At 44.6% G+C, this 19177-nt stretch overlaps 2 protein-coding genes and 1 long non-coding RNA gene across 6 annotated transcripts in view; 2 read left to right on the forward strand and 1 right to left on the reverse strand.

Annotated features, from left to right (window-relative positions):
• Nucleotides 1–14829, forward strand: HMGXB4 (HMG-box containing 4). Of its 4 annotated transcripts, none has more exons than XM_071422740.1 (11): nucleotides 1–235; nucleotides 2323–2428; nucleotides 3022–3137; nucleotides 4470–4545; nucleotides 5472–6631; nucleotides 7818–7899; nucleotides 8432–8496; nucleotides 8794–8899; nucleotides 9497–9666; nucleotides 10824–10946; nucleotides 12532–14829. In XM_071422740.1, the coding sequence occupies exons 2-11, from the start codon at nucleotides 2398–2400 to the stop codon at nucleotides 12574–12576; spliced, it is 1974 nt and encodes a 657-aa protein (XP_071278841.1). In that variant the 5' UTR covers nucleotides 1–235; nucleotides 2323–2397; the 3' UTR covers nucleotides 12577–14829. The 4 variants fall into 4 exon arrangements, with proteins under 4 accessions (XP_071278841.1, XP_071278844.1, XP_071278842.1 ...); XM_071422741.1 differs by lacking the exon at nucleotides 1–235 and adding an exon at nucleotides 264–699; XM_071422742.1 differs by lacking the exon at nucleotides 1–235 and adding an exon at nucleotides 726–808.
• Nucleotides 14631–15903, reverse strand: LOC139587961 (uncharacterized). Its single transcript, XR_011678543.1, has 2 exons — nucleotides 15410–15903; nucleotides 14631–15300 (listed from the first exon to the last, which is right to left on the reverse strand). It is a non-coding gene; the product is annotated as an uncharacterized lncRNA (long non-coding RNA).
• TOM1 (target of myb1 membrane trafficking protein) overlaps nucleotides 15825–19177 on the forward strand; it is a 21132-nt gene continuing 17779 nt past the window's right edge. The window contains exon 1 of the mRNA XM_071422744.1: nucleotides 15825–15960. Within this exon, the coding sequence (XP_071278845.1) occupies nucleotides 15909–15960 (52 nt within the window). The 5' untranslated portion in view covers nucleotides 15825–15908. The remainder of the gene's footprint in view (nucleotides 15961–19177) is intronic.

Raw genomic sequence — 19177 nt, forward strand, 5'->3', positions numbered from 1 at the left:
GCGCTCGGCTGGCCGGCGCGGGTCCCTTGTCTCCCTGTCCAAGATGGCGGCCGCGGGCGGCGGCGCGGCGGGAAGCGGGGGGGCCGAGTGAGGCGGCCGCCGTTCGTCCCCACCCTGCGGCCGCGGCTTGGCGCCGGCGGGCCTTGTCGCCGCTGGGCGGCCCCGCAGTCGGGGCACGCCCGGGCCTGCTGCAGGGGCAGAGCCGCGGGCTGACGTGAGGCTGGAGCCCGCTCGGGTGAGGGGACGCGCGAGCGGGAGCGGGGCGGACGATCCCGCTTTGAACGGAGGCGGCGGTGACGGGGCCCGGGCTCCGGGGGTGTCGGGGCGCATGCGCAGGACGGGCCGGGCGCCGGTCCGTGCCCGCGGAGGGGCCGGTGCCGGGGTTGGCGCCCTCGGCTGCGCGCGGAGCTGCCGGCGGTGCCGCCTGCCCTGACGGCCCCGGCCCGGGGCGCTGGCGGCACAGGGGTGAGGGAGCCGCCTCCACAGCCAGCCGGCACCGGGACCGAGGACCGGGGCTCCGTGCGGAACCCCGGGGCTGCAGAAGAGCCAGGCTAGGCCTTGAACCCGCAGGCATGTGCGCTAAGGAGCAGGAGACGTGCAGGGAGAGCTTCCCCGCTGAGCCTGTGCCATCGCTGCTGAAACCCGGGAATTTGAAGCAGGGAAACCTAAGTGAGGTTTACAAGATGAGAGTGGTTAAGGGTATGTTTTGTATTTGCCGGATTGGAGGTCTGGGCTGTGAGCACCTTTGGGCAGTATCTACCAAGCTTTGTCCTTGCCAAGCAGATAAGATCTAAAAAGAGACTAAAAGGTATGCATGTAGGCACAAAGAAATCTTAGGCTCTCCATGTCATCCATTCATGAATGAATGTCTTCAGCTTTGTTTTGCAGAGCAGTATCTATATTAGACCCTTTCTGTCTTGAGCACAATACTCTGGTGTTGTGTGTCCTCTCAGTGAAGTCTGTCTGACAAACAAACAGCACAAAATGTTGAAAACGTCTGGTTTAAGATCACTAGCCCACAAGTGGCAAGATGCTCTTTTTTATTGCTGAGTGCAGTGTTCTCTGCATGTACATAGGCAGTGCTCTTGTGTTTAGGTGGAATCCTTGTGTTTGCTACCAGCAATATATAATGGTCAGAACACTATCTTGACATTCAGCAGTGGGTATTTTCTCAAAACCCGAAGAAATAGCATGTATTCCTATGAATTTAAACAGAAGCATCTCGTGTGTACCCACAAGCCTGATTTAGTTGAGACTTTGTTGCATCAGTTAAGTAACCACTGTAGGATGAATGAGTTGTACATTGTCAGCCTCAGCCAGTTGTTTATAAAATCGAGTTGCGTGGGGGATGTACAAGCACCAGTTCCCTGCTCCCAGAGTATTCCCGTGTAGCTTCAGTGTGGCGAGATTACCATGGCAGCTGGGATGAACAGGCTGCACGGTGTTTGCACCTGGGTGTTTACACATGTGCACGTACACACAAACACACAAAGGCAGCTGGGAGCCATTGGATTAATCCCATAGGAGCAGAATGTTGATCTTGCTAAGCTGGTCACTGGCTGAGGAACAAAAGCTGTTTGCTCTGAGAGAACCAGAGTGTGGCCATTCCACAGTAGCACTGTCCTGCTGCATGCCCCTAGCTGGCACAGTGGCTCCCTTAGAGGAGGCCTGAAACCTGGGGGGTAGAGGTTGGGTTGCTGCAGGCCTAGCTTAAAGGAGTGCTCATCCCCTCTCCCAGGCTGGCATTCAGAATGGCTGCAGTGGTAGCATTGGGAAGCACATCAGGAGGATACACACCTCTAATACAAAATGTGTGATCCTCTAGTAAAAAAAAAAAAAAAAAAAAAACAAACAAACAAAAAAAAAACCAAAACAAAAAAAACCACCCACAACAAAAAAAACCCAATAATTATTTTGTAATTTAATTCCTTCTTTTCCTTCACTTCATCTGAGACTCAAGGGTTTGAAATCTCTTTAAACATCCCACTCTTTGGCTCCTGACAAAAAATGGCTTTGACACAGGGTGCAGTTTTGTGTGTCATGAAAATCAAACTCAGTTGTCTTCTCACCCTCTTTCTATTTTTGTAAATAAATTAGTTCAGTGATTCAGATATTTTATAAGAAAGGGTGGCATTTTCTATATTTAGAATAATGCAATATCCATTTTGATTAATACACCCAAATCTATCAAGCCTGAAGAGTGACCACTCATTTCCTTTCCCACTGTCTCCCAAAGAATCCTTATTTGGTTCAGAGAAAGTTTCCCCATTTACATAGTGCTGCTTCTTTGTGGGAGGGTTATTTTCATTCTCTGTTTCTCAGACCTTTTCCTATAGATGGGAACGGGGGAAGGAGCCCAGACGTGGCAGCTCATTCACAGGCTCCTGCAGGACCACCATGGCTTATGATGGCGCCAAGAAGAAAGAAGGTATGACTGCTTCATAATATCGGAGGGATTTGCAAAAAGAATCAACAAATAATTTTTTTTGAAGGGTGCCCTTTGCAGCCATTGTCAGGCCATGCAGTCAGAGTGGGAAAGAAGTTAGGGTGCTGTGGAGCCCTTAAATTTAACCTGGCCAAGTTACCAGAGGATCCCAAGCCCTTGACTTTCAGGTGTAAAGTACTGGGATTAGAACTTGAAAGAGAAATGGGTGGTATTTCCTCTGCAGACACCCTGATTGGGAACTCTGCCACTGCAGCCTTTCTTCTCCCTGACAAGTCAATGGGACAGGGGATAATGATACATTTAGTCATGGCAACATTTCTAGATCCACTTGTCTTTAGGAAGGAACATACAGGCATTAGAGATTGGATCTGGAATGATTGTGTTAGAGCACCAAGCCCCATCCCTCTGGTCAGACAGTACAGACTGTTACCTTTCAGGCCTCCGTGCTTGTTGGGTTTTGTGCATCACTCTGTGCCAGTATCCTCTGTTAGCTTATTTTATGACTGGTCCACTTGTCTGTCGTTCCTTAATGTGGTATTTCATTTCTTCCTTTTTTCCCATTTCCCATAAATCAGAGTCCCTAGAGAGTCACCGAAGTGTTGACGACGGGCTGGCACCTGGCAGGATACAGCGAGAGAAAAAGCGCTCGTACAAGGATCTTCTGCAAGACGAGGACGAGACAGCAACTCAGGTAGAAACCCTCAGAGAAAAGGTTCAGGGTGTATGGATATGCATAAAGGTAGTGATGGGATGGGATGGGTTTCTTTTCCTTTTTTTTGATTTGTTTTTTATTTAGAAATGCATGTAGAAGACAACAAGAGCAGCTAATCATGTCCTGTATTGTTCAGTAACTTTCCTGGAGAAAAGGAGGGAATCAATCCCTGATTCCAATTTTTTTGGCCTCAGAAAATGAGGTAGTAGGAGTGTTGTCCCTGTGTTGATGGGACATACCTTGCAAGTAAGAAAATGCTCTTAATAACTTCTTACACACATTTTTAAAAATATGGTTATGGAAATAGCCAGCAAAGGATGGACAGAATATTAACTGATGCACTGTTGTCTTCCTGATTCTGCAGACAGCCTGAAACAATAGCTCTTGAGAAGAATAAACTTGCCCTATTTACCTCTTTGGGCCCTTAACTCTTGAAATCACATAGTGGCAACTTAAGTTTCTTCAAAAACTTCTTTCCTCTCTGAGCTACAATTTCTGCTGTTAGCTCAGAGGTGGCTATCTAGTGATTTGGGGTTTTTTTCATCTCAAAAGCAAATTTTGTTTTAAAATTAAAATCTTCTACCCTGTGGTTGGAATTCTTTAGAGGAACTTCAATTTCTATTTCATAAATTGATCAAACCACAGATAATAATTAGGTGACATGGCATATTAAGGACAAATTTTTGTCCCATCATTCTAGTTGTCACCTCTTTGTACCTCCTGTTACTTCTTTTTCAGCATAGTAAGCATGAACTGCTCTCCTTTGTTTTCAAGGCTCGATAGTCTATGTATCTGAAGTTATTTCTTAGCTTTATTAAAGGGTAGATGTCAGTCTTTTATCAGTTTATCAGCTGATCTTCAAGTGATGGCTTGCATTGCCCATATTTCAACACTCTGCAAATTTGCTTTTTCTTTTATGTTGCTCCTCTCTCTTGGGGGTCTCCCTGCAGAGATCTGTCTTTCAGTGTCCTTGGAGCTCTGTTGTGCTGCCGTGCCTACAGAAAGCTCTATGTCAATTAGGTGACCATTGTGCTGAAACCAATCCTGACTAATGATATTTTTGTATTCTCCCACCTATCTGTAACATGTGTTTCATCTTACTTTGAACCTACACTGTGTGCTCTGGGGGACAGAGTAGGTTTTCTTTTAGCATCTAGAAAGATGATACTGGTTCATACCTACAGATCCTTGATGTTACAGCAGTACAAATAACCCTTGATACCTCCTATAAATTTTTATCTGTTAATAGTCCATGTGACTCTGATATTATTTCCCTCCTTTTTGACAGCAATTTTTTTCTTCTTATTCCAGGACAGTGAGTTTTTTCCAGGGACAGAAGCTCACAAAAAGAAGAGAAAGCATTCCTCCGATGAGTTCTGCTACAGAGGTAAGGAAGTAATCAAGCAGGAGAAGGGGCTAACAGATCATGACTTTAAGGAAAGGAAGCTCTTAAACCAGTGTCATCAAGCTTTGTGGTTAGTATTTTATAGAAGGAGAATACATCAACCTGCATTAGAACAGCTAATCAGAAACCTGACACTGATCAGCACCAGACAGCAGAAGATTAGGGAATTAAATTTTCAGAGTCTGGCTTAACAAATTGCCATGGTAGGGGGTAGAGATCTTCCATCCCTTTTTCATTGATAAGTTGTAGTTTGCTAACTCATGCCTTCACATTTGACATTTGTTTTTCTTGTTTACCGATTGCATTGAAAACTAATTATACTTACAGGTAATATAACTTCCTCTGGATTTAAAAAAATAGAATGTCTGAGATTAAAAAAGAAATGCTTCTCGGTTCAGGTAGTCTCACAATTAATAAGTTGGCCGGAAAGTAACAATTCAGCTCATAGAAGCTTAACATATTTAGGATTTATTATTGGTCCAGTAGAAGGAGAAAGCCAAACTGAAATCTCATCTTTCATCAAAATCTGTCTCCAGAATGAAAAAGCTCATATTTTCAACTCATTGGTTTCACCTTGGCTAAAAATGTCACAAAAACTGTGCACTTGAGGTGTAATTTCAGTTAGGTGTATTTTCATCAAAATATTATATTTCATAAGTCACAAATGGAGTTTCACAAAACTTCAAGAACTTCCCTGCAGTCTCTCCCTTCCTTAAATTATTTGACCAGCTCAGATGTCACAGCCTCTGAATTGTGTCAGTAAGGCTGTGCTGAGATGGCTGTGGTTCTTTTTAAGCCAGGATGTAAATCTGTCACCTGTAATTGGAAGGCCCACAGGATTCTCACTTCCCTTCCTTTCCATCTTTAAGGGAATCATCTCAATGTACATTTCTTTTGATCTTTTTCAGGTGTCTCGCCTTTGGATCTACCATCAAAAAAGAAGAAAAAAGCAGCTTCTAGCCCATCCTCAGCTGATACAACCATGGATTTACTTAAGACTATCAACTCACCTTTAGCCACAAGCTCAAAGTCTTCAAAGAGGACCTCTGAAAAATCATCTCATTCTTCCTCTGGCCATTCTGAAAGCAGAAAGGAGCATCCCAAGAAGAAGCTGAGTGGGAGCAGTGGGGAGCACTCAGTGGATGACAGCAGCTCCCACAAATCTAAAAAAATGAAACCTCTTTACGTGAACACGGAGACACTTACACTTCGTGAACCTGATGGCTTGAAGATGAAGCTCATCCTTTCACCAAAAGAAAAAAGTAGTGCAGCAGATGATGATTCTTTATCCTACTCTTCAGCACCAGCAGCTGCAAAGAAATCTTCAAAGAAATCAGCTCGAGATGAGCAAGGCTCATTCCTGCTGGGGCACGACCTGCAGAGCTTCCTGAAGTCATCCCGGAAAAAGCACAAAACACCTCCAGACTCACATCTGCCTTCTGAGAGTTTTGGTGCTGACACCTCCCTTCATTCAGAGGGCCATGGAAGTGAGTACGAGGTTTCAGGTATGGAGGCACCACCAGAATCTGGTTCTTCCTCTGGTGGAGAGTTGGAGGCTGGAGAGCTGGTGATAGATGACTCCTACCGGGAAATCAAGAAGAAGAAGAAGTCCAAAAAAAGTAAGAAAAAAAAGGATAAGGAGAAACACAGAGAGAAGAAGCACTCCAAGTCTAAAAAGAGTTCTGGGCACTCTCCTGTGGCAGTAGCAGAAGTAAGAGTGTCACCACCACCTGCCAGTACCCCCTATGGTGTCCCTCCACCTCCTCCTGCTGTTTTTCACTCAGATGGTCAAGGCGAGAAGAGGAGGAAAAAGGAAGACAGGGAGAAGGACAAGTCTGAGAAATGGGAAAAGGAAAAGGAAAGAGAAAAGGAAAGAGAGAAGGAGAAGGAAAGAGAAAAAGAAAAGGAAAGAGAGAAGGAGAAGGAAAGAGAAAAAGAAAAGGAAAGAGAGAAGGAGAAGGAAAGAGAAAAAGAAAAGGAAAAAGAAAAAGAAAAGGAACGAGAAAAGGAAAAAGAAAAAGAAAGAGAAAAAGAAAAGGAGAGAGAAAAGGAAAGAGAAAGAGACAAAGTAAGGAAAATTTGAATTTCTTTTCAGAAAATAGAAATTGGGTGGTGAGTAATGTTGAATTAGGCACTCCATTACAAAGGCATGTTAAATTGAAACAAAGGATAACTGATACCAATTATCAATGGTTTAACTGAAGCATAATTGGAAAAATGTGTCAGCCACTGTGATTTCTGTGTGTAGCAGAAGGAATATATGTTCTTCTAGCTCTTCTGGCTTTGTGGTACAGACAGTCTTTAGCCAGTAGAGGTTCTCTGGGAAAGTTATACTTAATTTTGCTTGGTGTGGGTCATGTACCAAGCACATCTGCATCTTTTTCTAATGTGACTGTCTCTAGCTATTCCCAGGCAGACTTCTGGACTAGTGATCAAAGTTCCTGTAAAAAGGAATCAAGCTGTTACTTGAAAATTGAAGATATTTACCCATTTACTCCTGTATTCAAATGAAATTCTAATTCTAATAGACTACCATGTTCCCAGTTTTGTCCTGTCCTAGACATTCAGTTTTCCATGGTTACTGCATAAAGATATGAGTAGCAGAAGTGGTAGCTAGCATGTGAACGAGTTTACAAATGAGATAACTGTAGCTGTGTAAGTAAATGGAGAAAAAGAGCTTGTGCATGTTCAGCTAGAGAAATAATGCTTTGTATGAGGAAATGGACAGACAGAGCCCAAATCTCTTCAGCCATTATCCTATTCTGTTTTGGAATTTTTCCCTGATCATAGCTCAGCAATTGCAATACCTTTGCTGTCAATGTACTGCACAGTCTCTTTTCCTGCCAAATGGAAGTACTTTGTAAGGATGCAAGGAATGGAACAAAACATTATCATGAGGACTTAATCCTTTTGACAGATCTATAATAGGTACTGTGAATAGAATAACAGATACTGGGTTTTATTATAGGTTTTAAAACTGAAATACATTACCAAAGTTGTATGTTGATCCTGAATTTAGAATAGTAGTTTGTTGAGTTTTGCAAGATAAGCCTTGTACTAAGACTGTTTCTGGCTGATTCCTGTGCTTTCATAAAGACTAAATTCAGCCAGGAGATGTAAAGGACTGCTTTTTAAGTTTTCTGACCTAAGTATCATATCTTTCTTTAAGACTTTAATAAATGCCAAATTCCTACTAAATTGGAGAAGGTCTCATCATAATTAAAAATCTTTGTTTCCTTTCTTCTTCTGACTAGCCAAAGAAGAAAAACATGTCTGCTTATCAAGTGTTCTGTAAGGAATATCGTACAAATATTGTGTCTGAGCATCCTGGAATAGGTAAGGGAATAATCCAGCCTTCTCTTCTCTTGATTTTACGCCAGTCAGATTAATTAGCAGAACATATTGTCTCCATTTCAGACCAACTTCTTAATTTTGACATAATGCAAAGAATCTGCCAATGTTATTTAGAATAAGAGATGGCAAAGGGGCTAGGAGTGGATTTCGTGGTTGTATTATAATTTTATTTTAACCAAGTTGTGAATCTAGGTAAAGAATTTGCTAACTTTTTATTTACTTAAAGAATTACCTTCATTGTTGTCACTTTCCCCTGAATACACTGTGACTTCATCTTCCTGCTATCAGCTTTTTTTTTTTTTATTTTAAAGAGTAACAGGAATGCATATTTTTAGGACAGTGTGGAGAGTTGCAGTTGTAGAATGGCATGCTTCCTAAATGTGTGTGGAGGGGCCGGTAAATTTCCTATGTTCTCTCCAGGATTTTATGATCAAATTTGTTTTAAACATTTCTCTTTTCTTTTCTTTTCTTTTCTTTTCTTTTCTTTTCTTTTCTTTTCTTTTCTTTCTGCCAGATTTTGGAGAGCTAAGTAAAAAACTGGCAGAAGTGTGGAAGCAGCTACCTGAGAAGGATAAGTTGGTGAGTGTTTCTGTCAGATGTTTCTGGAAAATTATTTCTGTGAACTAGGTGCTTAGATGAAGAATGTGGTGGCAGCATTGCCACAATGCCTTGAAATATGTTACCTATATCCTTAAAGCATGTAAAGGTGGAAAGTATGGAAATCTTGCCCTTGCAAACATAAAAGCATTCATTTTGTTCTCATGGGATTGCTTCACCTCCTAGCTATGTAACATCATTCTGCCTCCAGGTCCTGGCATCAGGTAACAAAATTACCTAATGTTATGAATCTTTCTTTTCTTACCATGGTAACTACAGACCTGGAAACAGAAAGCTCAGTATCTCCAACACAAGCAGAATAAAGCAGAGGCCACCACTGTGAAGAGAAAGGCATCATCTTCAGATGGTGCTCCAAAAATGAAAGGTAATTGTTGCACTTTATTTGTCTCATCTCTTTTCTTGGACGAGACAAATTTTTTAAGACAAATTCTTTACCTTGGGGAAGGTAGTGTTGCCTGTAGAATAAAAAACAAAGGTCCTTACTTGCTTCACCTCCTTACCTGCTTTCTCACATGACATTTAAATCATGTTTAAAGCATGACATTTAAATCACTAGTCAAATCAATTTTTCTGTGAAAGTGAGAGTGATGCCAGCATTTTTCATAAAGATTTCCATGTCTGATTCATAGAATGGTATTGGTTTTGGCAGTTTAAGGATTGAAATGTAAAAGAAGAAGAGGCAGAAATGAGGTTCTAGTGAGATTAGTTTGCTGCTAGATAGAAGATGGGTTGTTCTTGGTTTAGCATCTCTGATACCAAATCTCCCCAGCTGCATTCAGCTGAGGTAGACAGGTTCTGTACATGTAAAAAAAATTTCAAGAGTCCAGAGACTATGGGACCGGGGTAACAGAACTATTCAAGCACCTCATGCCTATGAGATTTGAACTTCAGTAACTAAATAGGCTTGTGAGTAAAAGAGTGAAAGCAAGGAATATGGAATTTTAATTAGTATGTTTTCCAGCTTCTCCAACAGGAGTGGTTTCTCCTCACAAAAAATCCCCCACCAGCACCATGGTGGTGCCTTCCTCACCAGCCAAAGCCCCTGAGACAGATCCCATTGATGTAGCTGCACATTTACAGTTACTGGGTGAATCTCTGAGCCTCATTGGACACAGACTGCAGGAAACAGAGGTGAGCTTGTAACCAGCAATGTCACAGTGATGTCCTGTAATCCACACGATACATTCAGGGAGATGATTGTTTTATTTTCTTAAAAGTTTAACCAGTGGTTTTCTGTTAGGAAGAGAAACTAGAGGTGGCATGCCCTGTTTCTTTGATGCATCGCTCTTTAATTTCAGTGAAATAAAAGGCCTCAGTAAACAGTAGGCAGCAGTGAAAGACGGGTGCTTTGCAGCTCTAGTCTTTGAGACCAGTTTGTAGTTCAGCAAACTCTTCAGTCTTTTCTTGCTGTAAGTTCACCTTTGATTTGGTACTTCCTTACTATTTAGTCAGTCTGGGGTCAGATTCTGTTACTGTTCTACTTTTTACAGAATTGTGACCCTTTCCCAGGAAGTTTCTTGCATGTCCTCTAGTTTTCTGGCGGTATCCAATTGCCAGTGCTTTGGATAGGGACTACAATTATTTCAACTTACCTGGTAACATAATGTCACATTTTAATGGCTTCCTGCTATTAAATGACAGTGACTCTGTGAATGCACATTCACAGAGAACTCAGCCCAGCCTCTAAGGAGAAAATATTTTTGTCTCAAATAATGTCACTGAGTTTTATGGTATGATAATCTCACCCCACTATGCTTGCTTATTTTATCAATGGTGAAATAAATGTTCTTGCATTTTGGTTTTGGTATGACTGATTTGAGATCATGGGAGGAACAACCAGAGCCCAGAAAAGCACACATTGATATACTTTCCTGAAAGTATATCAATGACTAAAGCATTTGTTACAGGCTTAGCATTTCTTTACCTTCAAAAATAAAACAACTATTGTCATTAGGACTCATGTAGTTAACAAAATAGATGGTACAAAATGGCACAGAAAATATATTACAAAAATTTGTGGAATCAGTGTTTTATGCAACTGACAACTTTGTGGTGTTTTCTGTTGATTCCTACCTTTATCCTGCACCAGTTTGTTGACTACTGAAATCTAAAGTTTTTGAGCCAACAGTCTCTCCAAAGCACAAGGCACAGTTTTGTTACTGTGTAAATAGTGAGAGTGAACTGGAGGAGGTGAAGATACAGTATCTACATGAGAGTGGATACAGTTGAGAAAGAAGTGCAATTTCCACTACTCATCCCTATCCAATTTTTTCTTCCCTCTTTACCAGGGAATGGTGGCTGTTTCTGGAAGTTTGTCAGTACTCCTAGACTCAATCATCTGTGCTTTGGGCCCGTTGGCTTGTCTGACCACACAACTGCCTGAGTTGAATGGCTGCCCAAAACATGTTTTGGTGAGTTCTTTGTGGTTATTTTCTTTCTAGCACTGTTAATTTCAGTAGATTACAAATAGAGCTTTTTTGATTAATCAGTGTAATATAACTATAATTCCAATGCAGTAAGAAAATTTGTCTTGGTCATGGGTTTTTATAGAGGAATATTTATTGAAATTCTTACAGATACTACCGTTGTACAACATTGTGCAACCTTTTTTTCTCCCACTGGCAACTGACCTAATATTTGTAGCATGGATTGCAGCGTGGGTAGGTCCTGTTTTAGTCATGATGAAGTCAATCAATCTAAAACAAAAGTAAACCAGTATTTTTGAAAGTTCTAATTTTCCATAAAAATAAAATCACCTTAAAGCTGCTCTATATCACACGAGCTGTTTTTCCTTCAGTAGCATAAAAACCAATTTGTGATCTCAGGACTCCTAATGTGATGGTGTAGGACCTTTTACAAGTGGCTGAAACCTTCTCTGAGAAAGGAAAAATAGTCTCTCTCTTAAGGAGCTGCATAACTACAGTTTCTTTTCTGCTTTAAGCTACTCTTAATATTGAGCCCTGATTTAGCAACAGCTTGTGGCATCTGTGTAGCCGGGTGTGGACATAGATTAAGATGGCAGCAGCCATCAGGAGTCATACTTCCTACAGGAGACATGAATAAAGCAGCAAAGGAGAGGAGCAAAAATAAAAAAACTACAGTCTGCAAAACTTAAGAGATTAAAAACAAATCTGGCAGAGGGGGCAATGAAAATGGGATATGAATTGACATGTCATAATAGGGCAGCCCAAACGTTTATTCATTACAAGAGTGGACTGTCAAAACAGGAAAAAAGTTGAAAATTTAGTCTGTGAACACCCACAAACTGGCTCTATGCACAAAAGCTGAGTCAGTGGGGTGTTCCCATCATAAGCCATGGAAAACCTGATGCTTTTTTTCCTTCCTGCTTGCCAAGTTTATTCAGAGCAGTGACGCCACATGAGCAGTGGTGCGTTTATTAGAAACTCGATCAACTTATTGTTACAAGGAGCAGTGGAGCTTTAGGTGAATTATGGCAGCTATGCTTCACTTCTGGAAAGCCCTGTTCAGAAGCTGATAATAAATCTGATTTTCACAGTCAGGTACATAACGACAGTGGTGTTCTGAGACACAGATAAACCCTAGCAGTTGTGTTGCAATTTATATTTGAGACAGTAGATGGCATTGCTAAATTCTAGAATCACAACTGGTGCAGATCCAGCTCCTCCATCTCTCAGTTAAAGGTGCTGCTCCTAATGCCTCCTTCAGCTGACCAGCCACGGGCTTGAGCTAACCGAAACACTGCATCTGAAAAACATACAGCTGGGTCTTTTTTTCTGATGGGCATGAGAAGGATTCCTACTCTCAGAATTCTGTTACATTTTCCAAGAAAAACTGAAAGACACTTCTTTTTGCCATCTGACACCCTGTTAGAGGTGATCAATGGGCAGCTTTGGTTGTCTCATCCTATGATAACTTGTAACCCAAGTAATTGTGCTTAGTACCCTCACCTGTGCCATTTTTCAGAGATGTTGAGTTATTACCTGAAACTAAAAACCACCGAATTTCTTTTCCCAGTCAAACACACTAGACAACATTGCCTACATCATGCCTGGACTTTGATGGGAAAGGATCCTGGGATGTACTCAGCCTCTGTGTAACTGACTTGTGTATGTGCACTACGCCAACGTTCCTGAGGGGCTCCATGTGGAGGCTTTTAAAGTTTTATATGTGTATAGTATATACATAGGATTGTAACTATTTGACTTCTATTTTATGAAAAGTTGTGAACTTAAGCTGAGAAAACCCTTTTGTGTCGGTGGGTGAAATGTCCTCCAGTGTGAAAGTATTTTGTATGAAGAATTCAGAAAGCTTTTGAGATATTTGCCTTAAATTCAGATTTAGTGGGGGAAGCAAACAGAGAATGAACTTCTCAATATAAACAAGAAAGCTGTCACCATGAGAAGGATCTTTGAAACAGGTGGCCCAGAGAGGTTCTTGACTCTCCTTCCTTGATGATATTCAAAAACCGAATGAGCAGCCTGCTGTAGTTGGACTTGCTTTAAGCAGGATGGACCCGATGATCTCCTGCTGTCCCTGCCTAAACTAAAATATTCTGATATTCTGTGGGCAGGTAGAGATGATACATTTTGGACCAGGGAATAGAACTGAATTCTTCACCAGCCCTATTTGTAACTATTTCTGTTTAAAACACACTTCTTGAGGGAAAAGCTGGATAGCTTTTCACCTCTTGGTCACTTTATCCAACCCCCACACCTGTCAGTACTAACTGAAAGTTGTCAGTGTTGGCTGGCTGGTCTACTAGCTGGTATTTGAAGTGAAGTAGATGACAAGAAGTTTATTTTTTCCTTGTGGACTCAAATCATTATTAGCACAATGTATCAACCCATTGCATTGGCTTGAGAGAATGAACCTCCTGCTGATTTTTCCACGGCATGGTCAGCCTGCTTTGATGGAAAGGAGTAGAGAAGCAGATGGGAAAAACTTGGATTGCTTCTGCCCATCTTGCACCTGTTTTGTGAAATGGCTCATCCACCATCTCTCTCACCAGCACTATTGCAGGAGCTGTGGTGCTGCTGCAAGGCAGCGACCAGTGGCCAGTTTGAGGCAGTTATGGCCAAGGAAGGCATATGTGGGTTGATTGGACTGGTTTCCCTTCCTTCCAGCCACATACTTGGAGTTTGGTTTTCTGCTCCTCTGGAAGAGGAGCAGCAGAACACTTGATTCCTGTTTAGGCTTTTGTCTGTGTGTATGTATGTGTATGTGGTGTTCATATCACATGTATTTAACTTTTACCAATATCTGTAACAGATTTTAATTTATCCTGTATATTTCTCTGTGTGTGTGTATATATTTATATATATATACATAATTTAAAAGCAAAAATTCCTCCCTCAGCCAACAGTTTGTGAAAAATGTGAATCAAGTTTGTCTCAGCTCACTTCCTGCAGGAATCAACTCTATGTATAGTAGTAAGCATGGGCATTGTGTAAAGAAACACCAGGAAGATTCTAAGAGTTTGTAGAAACAGGCTGTCTTGTGAAGGTGGGCAGAACAACTGAAATATCATTTGACTCAGGCCTTATCAGCTCTCTAACAGGAAAGTTTTAAAATTAGAGACGAGGCATTTTTTACTTCCAAGTAAGTCTAGCTTCTGTTTTTTAGGACAGTTGAAAGTGAGCTGTCCTTCATTGTGGCTGAGTCCCAAATCAGAAGTAAATTAAATCCTGGGGTGTGGAGGATTTTTCTCCCCATGCCTCTTTGCCACGTACTCCCCAGATGTGCCTGTACAAGGTAGTCTGTCTCTTACAGAACTTTTCTCAGTGCAGTGAGGGGTTTTCTCAGCAGAGGAGGCACAGAAGGTTCTCAGTCCACCAGGCCAGAACACATGTTTTAACAGCTTAGGACAAATCCCAGTGAGCCTGGAAATAGGAAGGGCCCAGGAAGGAAGCAGTCCAGTCCTGCTTCAGATCCTGGCCCACACTAAAGCATCTGCTGTTGTGAGCAGCACAAAATAACTGGTTCTTTCCAGCCCTTCACAGTTGGGAGCATTGTGGTGAAGGGGTAGATCTGCTTTTGAAGAAACAGAAGGGGATCAACCTTAGCTTTGTCCTCTGTACAACTGAAAACTCTTGAAGAGTGAAAAACACATACCCTGGTGTATTGTATTTTTATTAAAATTTGTACACTTTGTATAATCTGTATCTTGTGGTATTTGGTACTATAAGGAAACTTTGTCAAGACTTAGCAGTTTTTATATTTTTGTTATTTCTTTGCTGTTTGGTCCAGATTACATTACAATTATACACAGACTTTTTTGTACTGTACTTACAATATAATTTTTTTTAAAACTTCTGGAGTATTGTCATTTATTTATGGCATTTGCTGTTTTCTGCAGCTGTTGTTACTACTTGTATTTACTGTTTCTCAGCAAAACACATCCAATCCTAACTCTCCTAAACTCACTCACTTGGCAGGCAAGCTGTACTGTTTCCAGCAACACCAGTCACCCAAATTATCACTCAGGTTCCTGACTGCTTGGGACCCCCCAGAAGGGAGATGTAGCATGGAGCACTGCAGGTAACACCAGGGCATTTGTCTTCCCTGCTGCCTCACCTCAGTTCAGCTTCCTGGCGTTCAGGTGACACCAGTACACGGGACTCAGGTGTGTGATGCAGGAAGTCAGGCGTGGCAGCGTTAGACCAGGATTTGTGCTGGTTATTAACACGTCCCCATTTTCCAGATATGGGTGTTGGTTGATTGCAGCTTCAGCTTGGGCAGGGCAGTTGCTTAGGCCAGGAGCACATCCCAGAACGTGCCAACCACCTGGGTAGAGTCACAGGATGGTTTGGGTTGGAAGGGACCTCAAATCATTTCCAACACCTCTGCCACAGAGACACTTTCCACAAAAAATTTGCTCAAAGCCCCATCCAACCTGGCCTGGAAGACTTCCAAGGATGGACATCCACAACTCGGCAACCTGTCCCAGTGCCTCACCACCCTCACAGTAAAGAATTTCTTCCTAACTCCTACTGAGAGTATCGGGAGTCCTTCCTACTCACACCGGGCTATGGAAAACTAAAAACCCATCGCCACAGGCTCTCCGGGCTTTGGGCATCGCCCAGGCTCGCGGGTGTCCTGCACGAGCTCGGCGTGGTTGCAGAAAGCGGCGGCGGCTCTCGGCGAGAGCCCCTCGGTTCCTGCGCCCGGGGCTGAGGACCAGCGGGACCAGGGACGCGTCGGCTTGCACACGGCCCTACCCCGGCAGCCGCGGCCGCCCCGCGCCTCCCTCAGCCCGTGGCACGGCGGGGCCGGTCCGGGCGGCGGCCGGTGGCGTCACAGCGGGGCCCGGCGGGGCCCGCCCCGGCCGGCGCGCGGTCACGTGAGCGGCGGCGGCGGCAGCGTCAGCTGATCGCGGCGCGGCGGCGGCGGCGATGGACTTTCTGCTGGGGAACCCCTTCAGCTCCCCCGTGGGGCAGCGCATCGGTGAGAGCCGCATCCGCGCCCCCGACCCTCCCCGCGCCCCCGCTCGCCCGTCCGGCCCCGCGCCCCCGGGGCGTCCGCCGGACCCTTCCTCGGGAAAACGCCGGCCCCCGCCTCCGCGGCGGGACCAGCAGGGCGCTGGCCAATCAGGGGAGAGTTCTGCTCTGACTGACGGGTGTTGCGGACCAATAGCGAGCGCGCAGCCCGAGGCGGCTCCGTCGGGGGCCCCGCCAGCCAATCCGTGCGCGAGGGGGTCTCGGGGTGGCGAGGTGAAGTTTGCTCGTTTAAAGGGGCCGCAGGCCGGTGGTCCGCGCCACGCCCCCTGCATCGCCGAGCCCCGTGATTGGCTTGGGGCCATTCCCGCCCGCGCCTCTTCGGGGGCTTCGGGCAGCTGCTGATTGGCTGGGCTCCAGCCAGGGCAGCCTATCGCGGCCGGGCGGGAACGGGGTGCGTGAGCCGCGGTGGCACGAGGGGCGACCTCGAGAGCCCGGGGCTGTGGGACGGGGTCAGTGAAGGCTGTGGGGACAGCGGGGCTATGGGGACAGCGGGGCTGTGGAACAGGGTCAGTGAAGGCTGCGGGGACAGCGGGGCTGTGGAACGGGGGCAGTGAAGGCTGTGGGGACAGCGGGGCTGTGGGACAGGGTCAGTGAAGGCTGCAGGGACAGCGGGGCTGCAGGGACAGCCGGGCTGTGGGGACAGCAAGGCTGCGGGCACAGTGGGGCTGCGGGGACAGCAGGGCTGTGGGATGGGGTCAGTGAGGGCTGCAGGGACAGTGGGGCTGCGAGGACAGCAGGGATGTGGGACAGGGTCAGTGAGGGCTGTGGGCACAGCGGGGCTGTGGGATGGGGTCAGCCAGGGCTGTGGGGACAGCACACTTGTGGGGACAGCAGCCTCAGGCTGGGCTTGCCCAGTGGGACCAGTGTCCCCTACCCGAAGGACTCAAGCGCTGGGCAGCTGGGGGTGTTTGCCTGCCCTGAGCCTCCCCGCACTGAGCTGTGGGACAAGCGGAGCCTGGCAGGGCCATGCCCTGGCTCCTGCAGCACGAGCTCTTCCATCTGGCTGTGGCTCACAACATGGAGCACCAGCTCCCGCAATGAACACAGCACCCACCCTGTGCCCTGGCAGACCCATGGGCACATGTTGGGTGTCCTGCAGTCCCTGTGCTCAGGGCAGATGGGGAACATGGGAGAAGGATGTGGCCTGAGAAAGTGGAGCAGAGATGCCACAGTTAGAGAGAAGAAGACTGTCAACAGCCGCACTGGTGTCAGAGCAGGGATGCAGTTCTTAAAATGCTTAGAATGAAGACTCTCTGTTCCCGTGTTGTATTGCCTAAGAGCCTTGAAGTTGTGCTTGAAGGCTGATGCCTATTTAAACTCTCCACTTGTGAGTTCATGCACTTGCTCATTCTTGCTGTTCACTGCTTGTCAGACCTTTGCTGTTTGCTGTGAACATCCGGTCCCACATTCAGTCTTTTTGGTGTCCTTGTATGGGTGAATAGGAGGCTGTGCCTGGGGTGGGAACAGAGCAAGCAGCTGCTTTAATTAATGCTTTTATTATAATGATTTTAGAGGCTACCCTAAAACTTTCCCAAAGTGTGTCCGGGGCATTGTGATGTGCCACTCTGGTGTTGGGACAGATAGGTGAGATCCATTACAGCCAGGTGGTGGAAGGATCATCAGGGAAGACTTTGTGTTATCAAAATCCTCCAGATGATCTTCAATATACCCCCAGAACATCACATGTTTAATCACATGTTCTAGAAGAAGCCGTCTCCTGCTCTTTCCTGAATGAATGCTCTTTGTTCCCTCAGTGAGTGTATCAGATATGTCCTTGTGTTTGGGTAGAGGCAATCTGAAAGTTGCCTCACAGATCTTCTGGTCAGTTTAGTAACCAGATTGTAAGTGGGTTATACCTCTAGGCTTTGTTACAATTAAATAAGGGATTCCCAAGCAACAAACCAACACCAAAGAAGAGGAAAAAAGAAAAGATACTTCAAAAGTGTCCGAGAGGAGGTGAGAAGCAGAGGTGTGATTCTAGGGAGTTCTTACTGGCTGGGGGGTTTACTGGGGCTATGGAAGTCCAAAGAAGTGGAGGAATTACAGCACATGAGAAAGGAACTCTCAGGAGGACTTGAAAGGGGTGGTGATTGAAAATATGAATATGAACATTGCCTATCAACATCCTGGGGATGTGGATAAATGCTATCTTCCCTGCTTAAATTGGGACGCAAACATGACTTCCCCAAACTCGTTTGGTAGGTCTGTGTCAGCTATGTGTCCAACCCCTGAGCCTGATCACCAAACCTGCACAGTGCTGCTGCCCTGGGCTGTCTGCAGAAAGATAATGCTCCGTCCTTGTAAATTATTTGGGCAAAGTCACGTATGCTTGATATAGCTTATAAAGTCTAAAATAGCTTTAGATGAAGGCTAAGGGGAAAAAAAGTCCTCTGTGGCCACTGCAGCAATGTTCTCAAATTCCTTCATTAATGTTAATCTAGTAAGACCCATTTATTTTGCTGACTAGGAAAGCAATGCTCAGATAATCTCAGTGATCTGTCACAGAATGAGTCAGTTGCAGAGGAGTAGGTTTTCTAGTTTCTTACTCACAGTTCTGAGATTTAGTCACAAAAGTTGCCTCTCCTGTTTTTGCACTGTGATGTCTCTTCCCAGGAGGAATACAGACTCAATTGTTTGGGATTTTTTGTATTTGCTTCTGTTGTGTGGTGGGTTTTTTTAAACACCAGTGGGAAAATTTCCAAAGAGTGATAAAGCATCATAGTTCAGATTCCCCTCTGGAAAGGGAACTCCACTATGCCTCCATCTAGGAGCTAAGAGAAGCTTTTTTCCATTTTCAAAATGGAAAATCTAATTCCAAGGAGGTGAATTGTCTCTAAGTGAGAGAATGGAGAAGAAACCACCACGTGAGCTCTCTCCTCACCCTGGAAGTCTAAAATAACTAGTAATTATAGCAATACCAAAAGGGACACAGGCAGGTTATTTCAGTGAGTGAGGGCAGCAGGCAAGGGATAGAAGTAACGGTGTAGCACAGAGATGACACAGATGTTTTTTATGGACAGGGGTTATTTTAAGCATGAGGACCAGGAAAAGTCGAGGCTGTAAAGAGGGAGCAAGTAAGTAAGGCTCCTGGGTGAGGAAGAGAGGCAGTTGCAAAACAATATACAAAAAGAATCACCACAGCCTTTTGGATCCCACCTTGCAGG

The sequence above is a fragment of the Agelaius tricolor genome, unplaced genomic scaffold, assembly GCF_023055355.1.
Source record: "Agelaius tricolor isolate 1412-34295 unplaced genomic scaffold, bAgeTri1.0.p SCAF_3, whole genome shotgun sequence".
In the NCBI taxonomy this organism is placed as follows: domain Eukaryota; kingdom Metazoa; phylum Chordata; class Aves; order Passeriformes; family Icteridae; genus Agelaius; species Agelaius tricolor.

Coding starts and splice junctions, on each gene's coding strand:
- HMGXB4 (XM_071422740.1), top strand. CDS start 2,398: ATGGCTTATGATGGCGCCAAGAAGAAAGAAG. Junction 9,667..10,823: donor ACAGACTGCAGGAAACAGAG/GTGAGCTTGTAA, acceptor CCTCTTTACCAG/GGAATGGTGGCTGTTTCTGG. Junction 10,947..12,531: donor GCTGCCCAAAACATGTTTTG/GTGAGTTCTTTG, acceptor TTCTTTTCCCAG/TCAAACACACTAGACAACAT.